The sequence below is a fragment of the Myotis yumanensis genome, unplaced genomic scaffold, assembly GCF_028538775.1.
Source record: "Myotis yumanensis isolate MYYU_CA2020_CCGP unplaced genomic scaffold, mMyoYum1.0.hap1 SCAF_1, whole genome shotgun sequence".
Classification (NCBI taxonomy): Eukaryota; Metazoa; Chordata; class Mammalia; order Chiroptera; family Vespertilionidae; genus Myotis; species Myotis yumanensis.
Window position 1 is genome coordinate 208007184 of NW_027223752.1, and position 21852 is coordinate 208029035.

The following is a 21852-nucleotide window of genomic DNA, read 5'->3' on the forward strand; positions in this document are numbered from 1 at the left end:
GTTGAAATGGAAACTATTGATTGAAGGAGAAAACCTCCAGAACGAGGGAGATCATGTAAGAGAAGGAAGTTTATATTAAGAAGGTTGAATATACAAACATTTGTTGAATGTTTCCTTAAAGGAAATAGATGAAAAGGAATTACATTACCGTAGAGACCTCACTGAGAACTATCAGCAAGCTCTTCACACCTCTTCCTCCTGGGGGGATCTTTAAGATTGGAAGAGGGTTATCTGGAGGCTTTTTCCAGTAGAACCACATTGCTCTGAGGCCCCTACATAGACAGAAAATAGGTTTAGCTCAATCGTCCAATCTTAGAAAGGGAATGGCATTAGTGCCAGAATTACATTAAACAGTTATGGTTGCCAGTTTATGTTTAGTGTGAAAAGAACTTGGGCTTGGACCTAGGTAATTGTATTGTAATCTTTTTTGTAAATAGTATCCATTATTTTTAAAGATAGATTAATGTTATTTCAATGCTGCTATTAAATAGTATATGAAAGTACTTAAGATGATAAAGAAATGGTCTCAGAACCCACTGTTCACAGGTAGGGAAGTCTAGACATGATGCAAACCACAACCTGATCCACAGAAGTTTTTTATTTGACTTGCACAGTGTTTTAGAGATGGGAAAGTGCATAGGAATCTGGTTTTCCAACTCCTCTTGGAAAAAGAAAATCATACAGTCTGTCAAAAGTGGGTCTGCCTTCTAGATTGACAGTAATCAGCTGGATCTGGTCTCTCTTCCCTTCCCTTCTCCTTTCCCCTCCCCTCCCAGCAGCTAGGCCCCATCATTCCTTATTGCCTTCATACAACCTGCCTTATTCATTTGATTTCCCTGTCCAGCTCTACTAGATGGTTGAATAAGAAATTCCTAATCTAGCCAGCTGTTTAATACAGAATCTCAGGGGATCCCTTTTACCAGTGCCAGCTACCCAATGTACACTATTGTCTATTTAAGGATTGTTAAGACAGTGAATTTTAAAGGTTCTCATCATAGGAAAAAATTTTTTGTAACTATGTGAGGTGATATTAACTAAATTCATTTGGCAATCATTTAATAATATGCACATGTATCAAACCATTGTGTTGTACACCTTAAATTAATATATTATGTGTCAATTATCTCTCAGTGAAACTAAAAGAATTTTGGCTCTAGGGTCCTACAAAAGTCATCATATTGAAGAATCTCAATATTTATTTCCAGGGTGATCTGCTGTTGCCAATGTGTCTTAGTATTTATTTTATTCTTACCTAATAACTTATGTGAAGAAGTAGTCATGTGCCCAGTCAATTCTCATGATCTTTTCAGACATTTAAACACTTAAGGATATTAAAATGCACTACTTGGGTTTCATTTCTTTGGGAGTGTAGATAGCAAATGTCTTAAAATTTGAAAGTTTAAATAGCCAGGCCAGCTACCACATTGTTTCGGGTGTTTTTGCATTCTCTGGCTGTAATAGTGTAGATCTCAGAAAGTGTTAACTAATCAGTTTGCATTTTTAGACATGTTACTGCTAATATTGAGTGTTAACAAATACTCTTGACCTAAAGAGTAATGAATAGAGATTTTAGCTTTGTTTCTTAGTTGGAAGAACCTTCATAATTTTGACAAATTTGAACATTTAAACATTGTGTTGTTTTTCATTATATAATATTTGTTTCCCAAAGATAACCCCAAACAAGTTATTCTCAGCCTCTTATTATACAAAAGTTTTGATTCAGCTGCTTAAATTGCTTGTTACATTTCATATATTGCTGATTAGAATGTTTTTGTGTCTCAATCTTCTGTGGTAATTCTGTATATGAAGCTGCTATTTACTTGACCCTTGATTAAGTTAAATGGTCTATTTTGTGCAGCAATGACATGCAATAACATTTTTCTCCTTTTTAAAATAGATTTGGACTGAGCAACAAATTTGAATCAGAATTCCCTTCTTCATTAACTGGAAAAGTGAGTGTCTGTTAATTATTTAGATACTATTTATACACCTCAAAATTGAAGTCTTTTCCTAACAAATTAGGAAAAAGATTTATACTAATGATGCATGTTTATTGACATTAATATTGCAGTGTTGTTATTTCTTAATTTTTTTTAGGTAGCTCCTGAAGAATTTAAAGCCAGCATCAACAGAGTTAACAGTTGTCTTAAGAAGAACCTTCCTGTTAATGTACGTTGGCTACTTTGTGGCTGCCTTTGTTGCTGCTGCACATTAGGTTGCAGTATGTGGCCAGTTATTTGTCTCAGTAAAAGAGTAAGTTGAATTATATATTTTAATATAAATTTAGAAGTAGACAAGCAAGTCTTGCATTTATCTGTTTTTATTTTTTTGTATTGAATGAGTCATCCTATCCTGAGTACTATACAAAAATAATCTGATCTAGTAGAGGAGTGATTAATTAAATTATGGTATGCTCACATGCTGTTAATATTAAATAGCCATCTAAAATTACTTTAGAGTAGGTAGAATACAGCATTCTATGTATGTATATATTGATGGTGGCATAGGATAATAATTTAAAATGCTGGATTCAGCTGTACCACTTATCTTTGTGACCGTAGGCATGTTTCCTAACCTCTTTAAATTCTTGTTGACATATCTGTAAAATGGAAATATTCACCTGAAACAGGGTTGTAAGGATAAAATAAAATAGTATTTTTTTTTTTTTTTTTTGCTTTTTTTTTTTTTTTTTATTTTAATAATTTTTATTTCTTAAAGTATTACAAAGAGTATTACATATGTCTCCTTTTTTCCCCCCCTTGACATTCCCCCCGACCCTACCTCCCGCCCCCCCCACCCCGTGTCTTGTGTCCATTGGTTAATCTTATATGCATGCATATAAGTCCTTCAGTTGGTCTCTTAATCCCCCCCCCAACCCTCCCCAGGCTTCCCACTGTAGTTTAACATTCTGTTCAATGTTGCTCTGCTTCTGTATCTACCCCTGTACATCAGTCCATACTGGTCCCCTTTATTTGTCCCAACCTCACTGAAGTAGTCTCAACCTCACCAGGGCCGTCTGAGCCTCACCAGGGCCGTTTCAACCTCACCGGGGCCGTCCCTACCTCACGGGGGCCGTTTCAACCTCACCGGGGTCGTCCCTACCTCACGGGGGCCGTTTCAACCTCACCGGGGTCGTCCCTACCACACCGGGGCCGTTTCAACCTGACCGGGGTTGTCCCTACCACACTGGGGCCGTTTGACCTGACCGGGGTTGTCCCTACAGACCGGGGTCGTCCCTACCTCACGGGGGCTGTTTCAACCTCACCGGGGCCGTCCCGACTTCACCAGGGCCGATTCAACCTCACCGGGGTTGTCCCTACCACACCGGGGCTGTTTCAACCTGACCGGGGTTGTCCCTACCACACCGGGGCCGTTTCGACCTGACCAGGGTCGTCCCTACCTCACGGGGGCCGTTTCAACCTCACCGGGGTCGTCCCTACCACACCGGGGCCGTTTCAACCTGACCGGGGTCGTCCCTACCACACCGGGGCCGTTTCAACCTGACCAGGGTCGTCCCTACCACACCGGGGCCGTTTCGACCTGACCGGAGTCGTCCCTACCTCACGGGGGCCGTTTCAACCTCACCGGGGTCGTCCCTACCACACCGGGGCCGTTTCGACCTGACCAGGGTCGTCCCTACCTCACGGGGGCTGTTTCAACCTCACCGGGGTCGTCCCTGCCACACCGGGGCCGTTTCGACCTGACCGGGGTCGTCCCTACCTCACGGGGGCCGTTTCAACCTCACCGGGGTCGTCCCTACCACACCGGGGCCGTTTCGACCTGACCGGGGTCGTCCCTACCTCACGGGGGCCGTTCCAACCTCACCGGAGTTGTCCCTACCACACCGGGGCCGATTCAACCTGACCGGGGTTGTCCCTACCACACCGGGGCCGTTTCGACCTGACCAGGGTCGTCCCTACCACACCGGGACCGTTTCAACCTCACCGGGGCCATCCCGACCTCTTCAGGGCCATCCCAGCCTTTCCAGGGAAACAGGAAGTTTGGCCCTCTGTCCCCTGCTGGCGGCTCCCCACCAGACAAAATCTCCAGGCGTTCCTGGTGGTTGAACATCCAGCACTCCTGCCCTCCACCAAGTGCACAGACTGTCTGTCTGCTGTCCCCCAGTGCCCCACAAGAGACTGGGACCAGTGGGCATGTTTGTGCGCTTGCTGGTATAGCAGTTCCACAGTGCCGGCCGAGTCAGGCCCAGCCGTGGCCGGCCCCGGACCCGACTCTGCCCCCCGATTGCATCCCTCCCAGATGCAAGGAGCTGAAATCTGCAGCCTGCTGGGATGGGCTCTGTACTTGGTGCCTCTGCACATCCTACTCAGTCTCAATGAGCTTCTTTCTATGCGAGGAGTTGAAATCTGCAGTTTGTTGGGTTGGGCTCTGTACTTGGTGTCACATCCTACTCAGTCTCAATGTTCTTTCTCTCCTTCCAGTTGTAGAGCTTCCACTGGGCCAACTTTCCCATGGTTCTATATGATAGGTGTTTGATATTTGGTAGTTTCGATGTTGTTGTGTGAGGTAGCACGCACAGGTCTCTTCCTTATGCCGACATCCTGGTTCTCCTGGGTCTGCTTCTTGAGTGTGTCTCCCATGGCTGCGAGCAGTTGAAGTCTGCAATTTGTTGGGATAGGCTGCAAAAGCGCAGGTGGGTCTTTTTGTGCACCTGGCACAGCTTGGATGGGGATGTAAATTGATTACGGCTGAGACTCAGGGAGTCGCCATGGCGGAGCAAATAGCACTGGCTGAGTCTCCGCGGCCCCTTGAATCTCTGCCAGGGCTTTGTGTCCCCCAGTGCCGGCGAGCAGATGTGCAACAGAGTCTCCCTCGCTTTCTGATGGCTGCAAGGCCGTGCTGCCTCTCCCTGTAGGGTCTGGTGCCTCATGATCCCGCCTGAACCCGCTCAGTGGATTTGAAAGTTTGCAGAAGCAGAGGCGTTTCTACTTGTGAGTCTGGCCCAGCCCAGATGGGAATGTAAATTGCGTAGGGCGGGGTCACAGGGAGTCGCCGGGGCGGAGACTCAGCGGCCCCTTGCCTATCCAGGACACCAGGACTTTGCGTCCCCCAGGGCCGGCGAGCAGCCGAGCGCCAGAGCCTCCCTCGCTTTCTGACCGCTGGAAGGCCGTGCCGTCTCTCGCCTTGGGGCCTGGGGCCTCAGAGACCCGCCCGAACCAGCTCAGTGGATTTGAGAGTTTGTAAAAGCACAGTCATTCCCTCTTGTGCCTCTGGCACAGCCCTGAGGGTAGGGCGGGGTCACAGGGAGTCGCCAGCGTGGAGGAAATAGTGATGGCGGCGTCTCCGCGCCCCTCACCTCCCCGGGACACCAGGACTTCTTGTCCCTCAGTGCCGGCGAGCAGCCGCTTGTCAGAGCTTCCCTCGCTCTCCGACCACTGCAAGGCCGTGGCCGCCTCTCCCTGTGGGATCTGGGGCCTCAGAGACCCGCCCCGAGCAAGCCCAGAGGATTCGAGGGTTCGTAAAAAACCGAGAATCCATTTGCAGCCCGCGTGGCGTGTGACTGCGTACCTCTGGTTTTGGTGCCTCCGTAGCTCCCACTCAGTCTCACTGCGCTTCTTTCTTTTCCTCCAGTTGTAGATCTCCCACTGGGCCAACTTCCCCATGGTTCTGAGTGGCGGTTGTTTACTTCATAGTTGATAGTTTCAATGATGCTGTGAGAGAGCAGCACACACAGGTCCGCTCCCTATGCCGCCATCTTGGTTCCCCCCAAAATAAAATAGTATTTTTAAAGCTCTTAGCTAAGTAGCTCAAAGTAAGGGTCTAATATTGATTAGTAGCATTATTATTAATATATAAGATACTTCCTATTAAAGAAATAAAATTATTACAATGCTTATTTATAATTGGTAAGATTATGGGGAATTCTGTTTTCTTTCTTTTGTATTTTACAAGTTTCCTGTGATGAGTACATAATGATTTTGTAATCAGAAAATATGATCTAAAGTGTTGTAATTTGAGTGCTTATAGTAAAATTTTCAAGATGTTGGTAGCGACATAAAAAATTGGTATCGATTGAATGTATTACATTTTTGTTAAAGTTTTTTAAAATTATGGTAATTGTATGTATAAAAATGAAATACTGTGAAGTTGAAATTGAATGACTATAATTGTGTGGCTACATTTCGTCTTCAAATGATAGGAATATAGAAAAGCAAATTCTGTTTGTCCCTTGATTTTCGTTATAAAATAAGGTATATTTCTACTGAAAATATTTTTAAACTAGTACTTCTTATTGATAGGAAGGAGATAATTTCTATTTTCACCAGATCATCTTCAGACTGTAGAATTTTTTGATTTTTAAACTTTTTAAATTTTTGGTTGTTATTGGATTTGTAGTTGAATTTGTAGCTCTCTTGTAGTTTAGATCCTCTCACTTCCAACTGTTTGGGTGTTTCTGTTGTCTAAATGACTACTGTATATCATTTGGTTTATACTTTTCTGTCATTTAACCCAAGGATTCATTCGAAATTCTCTTTTTTGTTTGTTTGTTTTTTTACTTTTTAAAAGTTTTTATTGGATTGATTGGGGTGATATTGGTTAATAAAATTATATAAATTTCAAGTGTATAATTCCATAATACATCATCTATATATTGTGTATTCACCATCCAAAGTCAAATTTTCTTCCATTACCATTTATCCCCCCCCTTTATCCTCTTCCACATCCCCCTGAAGTCTCCTTTTCCCTCTGGTAATCACCTTACTGTTGTCTGTGTCTATGAGTTGATTTTTTGTTGTTCGTTTTTTGGTTTAATCTTTTAACTTTTTTCACTCAGTCCCCCAACCCCCTCCCCTCTGACAACTGTCAGTCTGTTCTCTGTATCTGAGTCTGTTTCTATTTTGTTTGTTAGTTTATTTTGTTCATTAGATTCCACATGTAAGTGAAATAATATGGTATTTGTCTTTCTTTGACTGGCTTATTTCAATTAGCATAATACTTCCCAGGTCCATTCATGCTGTCACAAAAGGTAAGATTTCCTTCCTTTTTACGGCTGAGTGGTATTACATTGTGTAAATGTTCCACATTTTTTTTATCCACTCATCATTTGATATCCTCTGTTTTTCACATTTTAAATGAGTAAACAAGATACTGCAATGTGTGCACAGTATAGGATTGAGAAAACAAAAAGTAAACTTCGTATTCTCCATGTTTTTAGCAACTTAAGATTATTTTTCAGATGTTTTCATTAAACTTTTTTTATTTGGGAATAAGGTAGATTGATATTTTCAGGCTTTTCCCATTGTAGTTTCAGAAAGTATATTTCATTTGACATTGTAGTATTTGACTTAAGGTCTCTCTATATAGGTGGTTAGATGGAATGTTTATTTGATACATTGAATTTTATATGGACTCTACTATCTAGTAAACATAAACAATTATGATTATTGCTTAAAAAAAGCTATGCGTTTCTCTGTTCTGGGTGTCAACTATATAATCATGGAGAGGGTGACACTTCATGCATGTATGAAGGGTATTAGAGACCCTGAAAAAGGGGTGCTTTGTAAGATAGGAGCAGGGTAATTTACAGCATGGATTTTTAACCTTTTTTTTTTTTTTCCTGTTAATCCTCATCCAAGGATATTTTAAGAGAAAATGAAAGGGACAGGGAGAGACAGAGAGAGAGAACCATCGATGTGAGAGAGACATATCGATTGGTTGTCTCCCACACACACCCTGACTGGGGTCAGGGATCGAGCCTGCAACGAAGGTACATGTTTTGACCAGAATTGAACCTGTGATCCTTCAGTTAGAGTGCCAATGCTCTAAACACTGAGTAAAATGGCTAGGGTGGGATTTTTAATCTTTTATTTGTCATGGACACCTATGGTAGTCTCCGAAAGCCTATGAACAATTTCTTAGAATAATGTTTTATTGGTATTTTACAAGATTTAATGTATTTTAAATGTATAAAATACATAGGATTCTAAAGAGAGCCAATTATAAAACATACTAGTGGCCTGGTGCACAGATTCATGCACAATGAAAGGAAATTAATTAGAAGAAATATTTTAATATTGCTATTCGCCCTTTCTTTATAATAGAAGTGTCAACCAAATTCACGATCGACAATGACAGATCGAAACACACGTGTGCGATTGGCACCAGCAAGAGATTTATATATATAGATAAACTTGCTTAATTAGACCTGCTTTCTGATTTAGCTAAACTTTTTCCAGCCCAATGAAGCACCCCAACTTCTCTTTCAGGTAATTATCAGCAACACAGCAATAAATATAAACACAAGGCAGATTATTATTGTAGATCACACAGGGAGAACAAAGGGTAAAGTATTTAACTGCAGCAGTGTTTGATTATATTCTGTGCAGTGAGAAAACCTGAAGTCATTTTCAAGGTCCACCATTTCTTCTTTTTAGCCGGGTCAAATTTCTAAGCTTTCTAAATCTCCGTTTTCTGGCTAATGAAAATAGGATTTCACCAAGTCTCCTGTCTACCTACTCCAGGACTTCTGTGAGGATCAAATGAGATGAGGCACGGGAAAAGGCTTCACAGACATTTGGTTAAAGTGTAAAATGTTTCCACCTGGCTATAAAGCAAGTTGTGTTCCTAGGCTGAAGAAACTCCAAGGAGGCTAGTTGCTAGGGAGAGGAAGCTGGGCGTTGCTATGTGATGTCATTACCCGTTGCCCACAGCCACCATTTCTGGGCTGGGCTGGGCTGGGCTGGGCTGTGGGCTGCATTTTGTGCCATGGGGTCTCGGCAGCATCGGCTGTGATTTGGTGGGGTGTTGCTCCAGGGTGGTGACGGGACCTGTGTCCCACTTAGGAGAAGCCGAGTGTTGCTTTGTCGGCACTAGGTCCGTGGTGCCGTTTCTCTGTAAATGGCCAGTGCGAGTCACAGCAGCTCCTGTGTTGAGTGTCTGCCCCCTGGATGTCAATGCGCGTTATAGCGACTGGTTGGACAGTCAGACACTTAGCATATTAGCCTTTTGTGTGTGTGTGTGTGTGTGTGTGTGTGTATAAGAGGCCCGGTGCACGACATTCGTGCACTGGAGAGTGTGGGGGTCCCTCAGCCCGACCTGCACCCTCTCCATTCTGGGAGCCCTCTCCAATCTGGGAGTTTCTTTCTGTCTTTGCAATCATATGAACGAATTGTCTGAGACCTCAACTCAGTTTGTTTGTTGCTCACAGAATAATAGAGGCATTTTTTTTTTCTTTGCTTCATTGGTGGAGATTTCCTGGAAGTTTTAGGATATCTTCACTTTAATTATTCCTAGACACTCTGATTTTACTTATGTCTCTCACCTTTGCTTTCCCTCCATCCCTCACCGCAACAGTAACTTGCTCCAGGCTCACTTTGCTCTAGTGTCTAGGAGAGCTGTCTGCCACCAGAACTAAGATTCCCAGCATTCCCGGTGCTCCCCTCACTCTGGGCTTCCACTTCTGGTTCTGGGGCTGCCACCAGAACTACTATTCCCAGAATTCCTGGTGCTCTCCTCGCTCTTGGTTTTCCCTTCCTGCTCTGTCTTCGTTCCATGGCCTCCCACTCTGCCAAGTCCTCCAAGCCGCCAGCTCTCCCTCTCTGCTCTCGGTCTGGCGGCTTGGGGAGCCAAGTTCCCCAAGCTGCTCCACTCTCCGCTGGCTCTCTGCTCTGCTCTCCACCCAGCGGCTTAGGGGGAGCGTCCGAGGGAGCCACGTCCCACCAAGCTGCCAGCTTCCCCACTCTGCTCTCCACCCAGCGCCTGTGTATGCAAATTAACCCGCCATCTTTGTTGGGTTAATTTGCATACTCACCCCTGATTGGCTGGTGAGTGTATCAGAGGGACAGTCAATTTACATGTTCTTCTTTTATTGTGTAGGACACACACACACACTGAGTGGCCAGATTATTATGACCACCTGACATTTGTAGGCAAATTAGCTACAATTTCGCGCTGAAGTTGCTAGAGGGCCAGACCATTATAAATAGGGAAGCAGGTTGTTTACCACAACCGAAGAAGTGATTTTTTTCTGAAGATATGGGTAAACAACGTGATTTAACAGCCTTTGAACGTGGGATATATTTGAACATGAGCAGCCAGATTATTATGACCACCTGATGTTTGTAGGCAAATTAGCCGTACACTGCATCGTATGGGATATGGAAGCCGAAGGCCTGTTCAAACACCTTTGCTGTCTGCAGTTACCAAGATAAAACGTCTCCAATTCGCACAGGAACACAAGGATTAGACAGTAGAGCATTGGAAAAAAGTCATGTGGTCCGATGAATCACGTTTCCAGTTGCATCATGCAGATGGCAGAGTGAGAATTTGGTGGAAACAGCATGAAAGCATGCACCCCACATGCATGAGTACAACCCTTCAAGCTGGTGGGGGCAGTGTTATTGTTTGGGACATGTTTTCCTGGCATGATTTGGGCCCTTTAATTCATGTGGAACAACGTCTGAATAGCACAACATACCTAAGTATCATTGCTGATCAGGTTCATCCTATCATGTTGATGGCGTATTCCAATGGAGATGGCTTCTTCCAACAAGACAATGCGCCATGCCATGGTGCTCGTGTTGTGCATGAGTGGTTTCAGGAACATGAGGGAGACTTTACCTTGCTTAGGTGGCCCCCACAATCACCGGATCTCAATCCAATTGAGCATTTGTGGGACGAAATTAAAAGAGCCATCAGGCAGCTGGTTCCACAACCATGAAATCTCATAGAACTGGACAGTGCTATTCATCAGGCATGGTGTCAGATTCCTCGCATCACCTTTCAACATCTCGTGGAGTCAATGCCAAGAAGAATCACCGTAGTATTAAAGGCAAAAGGTGGCCCAACAAAGTACTGATGGGGTGGTCATAATAATCTGGCCACTCAAGTTCAAATATATCCCACATTCAAAGGCTGTTAAATCACATTGTTTACCCATATCCTCAGAAAAAAAACACTTCTACTGTGGTAAACAACCTGCTTTCCTATTTATAATGGTCTGGCCCTCTAGCAACTTCAGCGTGAAATTATAGCTAATTTGCCTACAAAAGGCAGGTGGTCATAATAATCTGGCCACTCAGTGTATATATATGTAGTCATTAAAATACTAAGACCCCTCAACTATATGATTTACAAATGTTTCTGTATTGTATAAAAAAAAAAAAGAAAACAGGAAACAATAGAGAAAATCAGTACTAAAGCAAATAATCCACTCATATCATCCCTATTCAACATTTACTGGAAATCCTACCCAGTGAAAAGCAGAGTAAAAGAAATAAAAGGTATGCAGATTACAAACCAAGAAATAAAACTATCACTGTTTTCCGACAACATGGTTATCTCTGTAGAAAATCCCATAAAAATCTACAGAAAAACCATTCCTGGGATTTAAAAATGTGAGTTTGAACAATTGGAAATTAAAAAATTTTAAAATAGCATTAACAATAGCACCAAACACCAAGGAATACATGCATATAAAACTAACACAATATGTGCATGATCTGTATGGTATGCAAAAACTACAAAATGGTAAAAAAAATAGAAGATGTAAGTAAATGGAGAGGTATGCCTTAACACATTTTTTATGTGTTAAGTTTTGTTTTATGTCTTCAAATACAATATATCTTGATAATAACATCTTTAAATTTTTTATATATATTTTTAGTACCTTTATTGAGGTGTAATTGGTATACAGTAAACTGCACATATTTAAAGTGTATCATTGGTAAGTTTGGTCACATGTTAGCACATACATACATGTATACATCAAGTCAGTGAACCTGTTGAACATTTAAAAGTTTCCTTGTTTCTCTTTGTAATCTTGTTTCTTTTAGGCAAATGCTGATATGCTTTCTGACACTTTAGATTAGTTTGCATTTTCTAGAATTCCGTGTAAATGGAATCATACAGTATGTATTCTTTTCTGTCTTCTTTTACTCATAATTATTTCAAGGTTCATCCATATTGTTGGATTAATAGTTCATTACCTTTAAATGTTGAATAATACTCTGTTGCATAGCTGTACCACATTTGAAGGACATTTGTGTTATTTCCTCTTTTGGTTTATATAAAGAAAGCTGCTATGAATATTCTTTTTGAGTCTTGCTGTAGACATATATCCTCTTTTGAGTAAAAATTTCTAAGAATGGAGTGGCTTAACTATATGATATATATCTGTTTAACTTTTCAAAAATGATGGTATTATTTTACACTACCACCAGCAGTGCATGATAGTTTGTTCTGCTACATCCTTGTCAATATTTAGTTAATATTTTTATTTCAATAATTCTAATATTATCGTTATGGCTTTAATTTGCATTTTCCTAATGATTAGTGATATTGAGCATCTTTTCATGCTTATTTGGCACTTGTGTATCTTCTTTGGTGAAGTGTCTTCTAACTTTTGCCCGTGTTTTTATTTTATTTTATTGAGTTGTTTTTTTATTGTCGAGTTTTGAGAATTCTTTATGTATTCTGGTTGCAAGTTTATATTTTGCAAAGATTTTTCCCAACCAGTGGTCTGTCTTTTTATCCTCTGACAGTCTTTTCAAGAGCAGAAGTTTTTAATTGTAATAAAATCCAATTCATTCTTTTATGGATAATGCTGTTGGTGTAATACCTAGTATGTCTCCCTAAGTCTATGTACAAAGATTTTTTTCAATGTTTTATCTAGGACTTTTATAGGTTTAAGTTTTACGTTTAAATCTATGATTCATTTGAGATAATTTTTTTATATGGTGCAGTGTATGGATTGAAGTTCTTTTTATTTTGCATAAAGACACCCAGTTGCTTCAATAACATTTGTTTTAAAGACTATTCTTTCTTCACTGTATTGCCTTTGGACCTTTGTTGGAAATCAGTTTTCAGTATATGTATGTGTCTGTTTCTTGGCTCTGTTCTGTTCCATTGATCTTTATGTGTATCTTGATGCTAATACCACACTGTCTTGAGTATTGTAGCTTTATAATTATGTTTTAAAATTGGGTGGTGCTAGTTCTTAAACTTTGTACTACTTTTTTTTCAAAATTGTTTTGCTTTTCTAGATTGTTTGTATTTCATATGAATTTTAGAATTAGTGAATGTCTACCAAAAAATCCTATTGGGATTTTAGTTTGGATTGCATTGAATTTATGGATCAATTTGGGGAAATTGGCATCTTAAAAATACTTAATCTTCTGACCCATGAAACAGTATCTCGTTTTCTTAAGTCTTTGAATATTTTTCTGAACAGTGCTATGTAGTTTTAGTGTACATGTCTTGGATATATTTTTTCAGACTTATCTATAAGTATTTATTATGTTTATTTTAAGTGGTATATGTTTAAAATTTTTCATTTATTTATTTTTCCTTGTTAGGGTATAATTTGCTAAATTCAAATTATTAGTTTCATTAACTTTTTTGTAGACTCCTGAAATTCTTCTTAGACAGTCATATCGTCTGCAATGAAGACATTATTCTTTCATTCTAATCTGGATGCTTTCTGTAGATTTTTTTGTGTTTTACTACACTGACTAGTGATGGCGAACCTTTTCAGCTCGGCGTGTCAGCATTTTGAAAAATCCTAACTTAACTCTGATGCTGTGTCACATATAGAAATTTTTTGATATTTGCAACCATAGTAAAACAAAGACTTAAATTTTTGATATTTATTTTATATATTTAAATGCCATTTAACAAAGAAAAATCAACCAAAAAAATGAGTTGTGTGTCACCTCTGACACACGTGTCATAGGTTCGCCATCACTGGACTAGACTCTCCAGAAAACATTGATTAGCAGTTGTAAGAACAGATATCCTTGTCTGACTCCTGATCTTAGGGGGAATGCAGCCACACTTTCATTATTCTGTATCATGTTAATTATAGGGATTTTTAGATGTCTTTTTTCAGCTTGGGGAAATTTTATTCTAGTAGTTTGTGGAGAGTTTTTACCAGTAATAGATGTTGACCTTCTTTATCTCCAGAAACATTTTTTTCTCTGAAATCTTCTTTGTTAATAGTAATATAGTCATTCCAACAACATTCTTTTGATTAATGTTAGCAATGGCATATTTCTTCCATTTACATTTTTCCCCATGTTTATGCCTTTTAATTAAAGTTCATTTTTTTTTCTTTTTTTCTTTTTTTTTTTTTTTTTATAATATATTTTATTGATTTTTTACAGAGAGGAAGGGAGAGGGATAGAGAGTTAGAAACATTGATGAGAGAGAAACATCAATCAGCTGCCTCCTGCACACTCCCCACTGGGGATGTGCCTGCAACCAAGGTACATGCCCTTGACTGGAATCGAACCTGGGACCCTTGAGTCCGCAGGCTGACTCTCTATCCACTGAGCCAAACCGGTTAGGGCTAAAGTTCATTTTTTTATAGGCAGTGTTGGGTTTTGCTTTTTTATTCAGTCTGACAATTTTTGCCTTTTAATTAGGGATTTTGGATTATTTACTGGAATTATTGATATAGCTACATTTAAGTCTTTCATTTTGCTTTTTGTTTTCTTTTTTCCCTCATTAATTCTTAGTTTTCATTTTTCCACCTTTTTATTTTTAAAAAGAATTTATTGAGGTGAAATTCACATAACAGAAAAGTAACCATGATAAAGTGAACAATTTATTGGTATTTAGTACATTCACAGTGTTGTGCAACTGTTACCTCGTTCTAAAACAGTTCCATCAATTCAAACTAAAACCCCTTACCCATTAATCAGTTTCTTTTTATTATCCTCTCCCTCCAGCCCCTGGCTACCACCAATCTATGTTCTGACTCTTATTTATCTACTTTGGATATTTTATTTAATTAATTAATTTTTATCCTATTAAGAGTTTATTAAGAAATTTTGTTTCACAGGGCACACAGAAATAAAAGGACTATGTACAGGCTTTCAGGAAACAGGCAGGGAGCTGAGGAGGGCCAAGATGAGTCTAGGGCCTTGGTGGGTTCATTCCTGGGGGAGGGGGCCCTGTAAGGGAAACCAGACAATCTGGTGAGATTCGAAGTACAACAGCATAACCAACTAACCCAGGGGTGGGCAAACTTTTTGACTTGAGGGCCACAATGGGTTCTTAAACTGGACTGGACGGCCGGAACAAAAGCATGGATGGAGTGTTTGTGTGAACTAATATAAATTCAAAGTAAACATCATTACATAAAAGGGTACGGTCTTTTTTTTTTTTTTTAGTTTTATTCATTTCAAACAGGCCGGATCCAGCCCGCGGGCCGTAGTTTGCCCACGGCTGAACTAACCTGTCTGTGGTAGTGTGGCCCTGGTGAACCGGGACCACGCCTCTGTGGAGCTACTTCCGTAACTCTGTGGCCAAGGATCAAAGAAGACCTCGCATTCCTGGTGGAGGGGGGCCTCATTCCTGGAGGGGGCATGCCCATTGGAGTTCCTCGTCCAGGGGGGATCCCCCTTGGGGGACCCATGGGAGGCCTTATACCAGGAGGTGGGCCCATCATGCCTGGAGGGGGTGCCCCTTGCTTGGCCCATAGGTGGAGGAGGACCTCCACGGCCCGGTGGGTACTAGGTTGGGGCCCCTGCAATACTAGCTGTGGCAGCAGCTGCAACAGTGCCTCTTACTTATGGGGTCATCACCTGTTGGGATGGTCCACCAACCCCACAAACTGGCCCTGCAAGTCCTGCAGGGGCCTGGGGCATGGGAACACTAGCTGGGATTCCTCTGCCAGCAGCCCTGCCGATTCCTGGGCCCCCAGCAGCTCCAGCAAGCGGCACTCAGGCAATGCCAGTATCTTTGGGAGGAAGTCACTCTACTGTCATTGAGACCAGGTTCTCCCCTAGAAGAAGCACCAGCCCGAGGACTCACTTCTCTTTCAGCTTGTTTTGAGTTCTTTGGCTTGATCTTCCTGAATTCATCACAATCACATAGGATCAAATTCATATGCTTGTCAAAAGCCTTGAAGGTGCCAATGAAGATCTGACTGTCTTGCAGGATGCATCTCATCCTGTAGTTGATGTGCTGCAGCGTCTTGCTGCTCTTGCCCACAGTCATGGTGGCAGTTCTGATGGCGCTGATTCCCGCCGGATTCGCCTGCTCTCAGGACTGGCCTTCCTGTAGCCCGCTTCCAACCACTACTACCAGCTGGATATTTTATATAAATGGAGCCATACATTATATGACCTTTTGTGTCTGGCTTCTTTCATTTAGCATAATGTTTTTGAGGTTCATCCATGTTGTAGCATGTATCAATACTTCATTATTTTTTATGGCTGAATAATATTCCACTATATGGATATACCACAATTTGTTTATTCATTCATCCATTAATGGGCTATTTCCATCCAAAGGTTGACTGCTACTGCTATGAACATGGATGTATATGTATTCATTTGATATTTGTTTTCAATTCTTTAGGGTATATACGTAGGAGTGTGGGATTATAAGATAAGTCTATATAGGGTGGGGTAAAAGTAGGTTGTTTATATGGGAAATAATACAATAATTAATAATACAAGAATAACCTCTGTGTTTTTCATACTCAGAACTGTAAACCTACTTTTGCTCCACCCTGTATTGAACTTTTTGAGGAGCCAGAGCAGTGTTTAGTCTAGGGCTAGTTATTGCCTATTAATGAGGCAAGACCCTCCTGGATAGTGTACTCAGTGGCTTGAGAATTACAATGTTTTCTAGTCTGGCTGATGGAAAGAGGCACTGTGCCAGATCTTTGTGAGCTTTGGGCACTGTTTTCTCTAATTCTTCCTTAGTAGTTCTTTGCTCCACCTCTGGTAGTTTCCTTATTTGCATATGCTGCTCAGTACTCACTGAAATAGTCAGTAGGGACTATGTTCAGATCTTTGGAGTTCATTATCTTTTTAGCACTCTCTTCTCTGGTGATCTGTTCTGTGGCTTCTAGCTGTCTTGGTCTCCCTAGACTCTCAGGTGGCTCCTTAATTCAGGGAATCTCCAGGCTTTGTCTGAGCTCTCCATTCACTGCCACCTGGAGCTCTCGTAAGCTTAGGAATCATAGGGCCCATCTGACTTGTTTCTCGTTTCTCAGGAACCATTGTCTTTCATTTCCCATTGTACATTGTCTTGAAAACAGTTTCATATATTTCTGTCTCTTTTTTGTTGTTGTTTCAGGCTAGAGGTAAAGCTATTGCTTTATCTGTGCTGAAAATGAGAGTTTGAATGTTTTTTGTTTTTAATAGAAGTGGTCTTGACATATAAGTACTATGCTAGGTGATAGGAATAGAAAGATGTATACTAATACTCTATTTAAAGAGCATCTAGTCTTTGGAGAATTGGTAGGTAAGTACAGAGATAGTTTAAGTCTGTCAGTACTTACAATATTTTTCATGAAGCTCTAATATCAGAAGATAATAAACGTGTGTCCTTAGGGTCTAGAAATATGAACTGGCCACCTATAACCACAAAATGTATTTGAAGTCTTGTATTATATTTCAAACGCCCATTTGAAATTTCAGTTGTATTTTGCATATATTTGCTTTAATAGAAACTTTAAAATGAATATTGATACTTTGGAAGATAAGCATATTTGTCTTAAGAAATTGCTGGTTTTAGCTGCCATTTTTTTTAAGTTGTAATTTTATTTGTTCAACACCTGATTCTTTTATTTAAAAAAAATATTTTTATTGATTTCAGAGAGGAAGGGAGAGGAAGGGATAGAAACATCAGTGATGAGCGAGAATAATCAGTTGGCTGCTTCCTGCAATCTCCTACTGGGGATCAAGCCCACAACCCGGGCATGTGCCATTGACCAGAATCAGACCTGGACCATTCAGTCCGCAGGCTGATGCTTTATCCACTGAGCCAAACCTACTAGGGCTGGCTGCTAGTTCTTTATGCTGCTAGTGTGCCAGTTACTGAAAGTTACTTATTCATTAACTCATATTTCTGAACCTGCACTGTGAGACTCGGTACTGTTTAGATGCCATTTAGATGACAAATGCTATTTAGAGGTTATAAGGTTCCTCTTGTGGACATAAAAAGAGATAAAAAGCAATGAGATAATTACAAATAGTGGTGCTTGGAAGACAATAAAACAGGAAACCTCAGCCTTTTAGTAGGTTCTTTGTAAGAGCCTGAGGAGCTTACAAGTGAATAAAATGCTTCATTAAATAGATTTTGACATTTATTTTTTAACTTTTTTATACTTTTGTTTATATTTTGCTTCTTGATTGTGTCCTAATTATAGTATTATAGTTTAAAAAATTGATGTCCAAGTAAGTGAACTCTCTATGACTTGTATGTGCTTTCAGCCTGACTCATATTTTGAGGAAACAAGTGTCATAATTTTACTGTATGATGTGTTATAGTATTTTGTTTTCTATCCTAAAGTAACTATTAGTTTTAGCCTTCTGAGATTTTGCACATATATATTATATCCCAATATTAGTGACTTTATAGACTTTGTTTATGTATGCTCTTAGCCATATCCCTTCTGACTGAAGAATCCTACATTTTAAGACTTTATACACCAACTTCTTATTCTTGTTTTTCCTCCATTTTTAGTGCTTTAATCTCTCTTTTGCGTATGATTAGTATTGTGTGACTTTCTAAAAGTGCTCTGTAAGGACTTTTTCATAAATAGTGTATATTTCTATTCCCCTTAGACTCATTCACTTAGGTATAGGGAAGTATACAGTATAGGGAAGGAAGTAGGCTGCAACATGTGGTAGCTGGGACCTGTACTTTGGTGCTAGAAAGAACTGGTTTGGAAAGTAGCACTTTTCTGAGTGACTAATTAATCAGTTCACTCTGTAAACATCAGTTTTTACTTCTCTGAAAGATGTCTCATAACCAGAGGAATATATTTGTTGCTGTTTCATTCTAAAGAATACTTTAAGCTTGAAATTTAGAAAACTGACTTATAGAAACGAAATAAATTACAGTCATTAGTGTGAATTACACTGACAATTTGCTTTTAATTGGAAAAAATGTTACTAAATTCTCATCATGAAAAAGGATACTCAAAAGAGTGTAAACTTTGAGTCTTAAATGTGCAGGGGCTGGGACTTTAAATTTGTGTTAGACTCATTTGGAAATGTGTTTTGCCAAGAGCTAGCTGAAATTCAGTTCTGTCTGAATATTTAGAAGATAGTACAGGCAGTCCTCGGTTACTCCGTATTCGACGTACGTCGTTTTGTGGTTATGTCGCCATCTCCCGTTTATTTATGAAAAAAAAAAGGTTCTATCATTTCGATGTATGTACATATGTGCTTTATGTTTTTTATTATTTACCACAAGTAAAGGTCAGGAATTGTTATCTTTTAAATTTTTTTTACTGTTTCACTTCATTACTGCTGTGTATGTGCTCCATGTGAGTGACATAGGTGCTTATGTAGGTGTCGTGCCGTACGGATCTCCGACGTAACCCAAGGACCTACTGTATTAGTGTAGTGGTTTGTAGAAAGATTGGCCTAGCTTCTTCAGTGTCCATTCTGTTAATCCAATGAATTCTTAGTTTCAGATATGTTTAATATTCTATATTTGAGTCTAATATATAGAGTTCTCTTCTGAAATTGTTTTCACTCACTTTATTCTGAAATGAATATTCTGTTCCTTCTATTTTATTGAACATATTAATCATAGTTAACTTGACAATCAATTGTCTCATCTTTTCTGTATTAGGGAGATAGTGTGAGGGAAATGGTCACTTTGGTGTAATAAAAGATTGAGCTGGGTTGCAAGTTTTAATAATATTCAGTTCACCTCTATCCTAAAACTTGTATCCTTAGCATATTTTGAGTTTGGCATTTTAGCCTTTCATTCCATGCAGGTTCAAGTTTCTTGAGCGGGGAGACCAGTCATGTGTTTGATGCTGATCCTCTCCCCTTACCCCTGACCCCCCCTAAGCAGAATTTTGTTTCCTAAGCAGTGGTAGACTGTGACTAATTTTTCTCTGCCTTTCAGGCTTTGTCCCCCACCCTTCTTGCTGCCCCAGAACTCAGTAATGTCTCTAGTGAAAATTGCTCTGCATTTTAGGGCACAACTAATTTCTATTCCATTGAGCCAGCCTGCACAACCTGTTCAGACTATATTGATATACCTTTTCTTCCCACCCTTAGAATCAGCAAAGAAAAAAAATGGCCAGTAATCAATCATCAAATGATTTAGGAAGGGCTGTATATATATATATTTTTTATTTTATTTATTTTTCATTTTTTTGATTTTTTACAGAGTGGAAGGGAGAGGGATAGAGAGTTAGAAATATCGATGAGAGAGAAACATCGATCAGCTGCCTCCTGCACACCCCTTACTGGGGATCGAGCTTGCAACCAAGGTACATGCCCCTCGACCAGAATTGAACCCGGGACCTTCCAGTCCATGGCCCCACACTCTATCCACTGAGCCAAACCAGTCAGGGCTATCCACTGAGCCAAACCAGTCAGGGCTAGAAAGGGCTTTTTTTCCATCTTTGGGTTTTATTTTATCTAGTCCTGTTGGTAACGGAATTTTCTGATATTTTTAAAGTAATGTGGTTTTTTCTTCTTTAATTCATCCATTTCTGTTTGTAGTGGGACTGTTGGCTTGACATTAGCTACTACATCCTACCTAGAAGTATATGTCTCCAATTACCTTTATGTAAAGAATTATGCCGTTTTTTGCATGTTTGGAGGGAAATGATGTGATTGTTTCTATCTTTTTTTAACGTTTTGTTTGAAACTTCATATTTAAAATTGCATTGTCAGTACATTGAGACTGCAGAATAAAGTAGAATGGGTATTTCAGGCCTTAGAATCACAGTATATTAGAGCTGAAAAAAAATTTAGTTTTACAGTACATTTTGTTTTACAAATTTTAGAGTCAGATTCTTTACAAATTCTTGGCTCTATAGTATAATGGAATGAGCATGATGCTGAAGGCCATACAATCCTGGTTCCACTATTTTATAGTTTAGCTTTAAGTTTCTTACCCCTCTAAACTGTAATTTTCATATGTAAAAAGAAAGTAATACAAGCTGCCTTAATAGGTTTGTTGTGAAGATTAAATAAGGTAACAAAGGAAAGACACCTACCTAGCATGGAGTCAAACCAAAAGTGAAGATCAACGGATACTATTCCTTACCCATTTTTGTTTCTCCAGTTGTCCATTATAATCAGTTGGTAGATAATCCCCTCCTCCCCCACTTGTTGATCCTGATCAAGTGATTCTTCCTTGTGTAATCATGTAGTTTTTCAAAATCCCTGATAGTAATATTTTTTGTGTTATCTAAAATTCATTTGTCTTATGTACAGTTTTTCTAATTTTCTGCTGTCAATAGAAAGTCAGTTTTAGTTTTTTGGGATGTTAACAGTATTCTCTGAAATTTTATCAGAGGTGTGTGGCTAACCCCCTTAAAATTGTGTGCAACATTTTATATTTGTGTGTATGTGCCTTATCTCATTTGTAAAGTACTCACAATAACCTAGAAAAGTTAAGAACTACTAGCCTAGTCATAAACTCTTTATGAAATTGTATTTAAGTATACCTTTGTCTTTAAGAGTAGTTCCTATAAATCACTGCTCAGAGGATTTTTTATATGCAAAAAGGTTTGCAGGTATTTAATTAATATTCATCTAAAACTATTTTAACAAACAGTACTAAGAGGGTTGTTCTAATCATACTTTGGTGGATGTTGTAGTGTATCTAGATTATTTAAAAGTTAGTTATAGCCTGGTGGGTGTGGCTCTGGTTGAGCATTGACCTATGAACCAGGAGATCACCGTTTGATTCCTGGTCAGGGCAGATGCACAGGTTGGGGGCTCGATCCCCTACTGGGGATCATGCAGGAGGCAGCCATTCAATGATTCTCTTTCATCATTGATGTTTTTCTCTCTCCCTCTCCCTTCCTCTCTGAAATCAATAAAAAATATATATTCAAAAGTAATGTTTACATAAAAATTTTAAAAGAAGCCTTTTTTAAACTTTATTTTTATT

The 21852-nt window shown here is 39.7% G+C and overlaps 1 protein-coding gene and 1 pseudogene across 2 annotated transcripts in view; one reads left to right on the forward strand and one right to left on the reverse strand.

Annotated features, from left to right (window-relative positions):
• CHIC2 (cysteine rich hydrophobic domain 2) overlaps positions 1–21852 on the forward strand; it is a 62379-nt gene that overhangs the window by 28928 nt on the left and 11599 nt on the right. Inside the window, exons 2-3 of one of the 2 annotated variants that reach the window (XM_070410437.1) lie at positions 1898–1952; positions 2098–2169. In XM_070410437.1, the coding sequence (XP_070266538.1) occupies positions 1898–1952; positions 2098–2169 (127 nt within the window). Of the gene's footprint in view, positions 1–1897; positions 1953–2097; positions 2254–21852 lie in introns of both variants that reach the window. The other variant, XM_070410427.1, reaches the window with a different exon arrangement.
• LOC139007216 (small nuclear ribonucleoprotein-associated proteins B and B'-like) lies at positions 14810–15963 on the reverse strand (annotated as a pseudogene).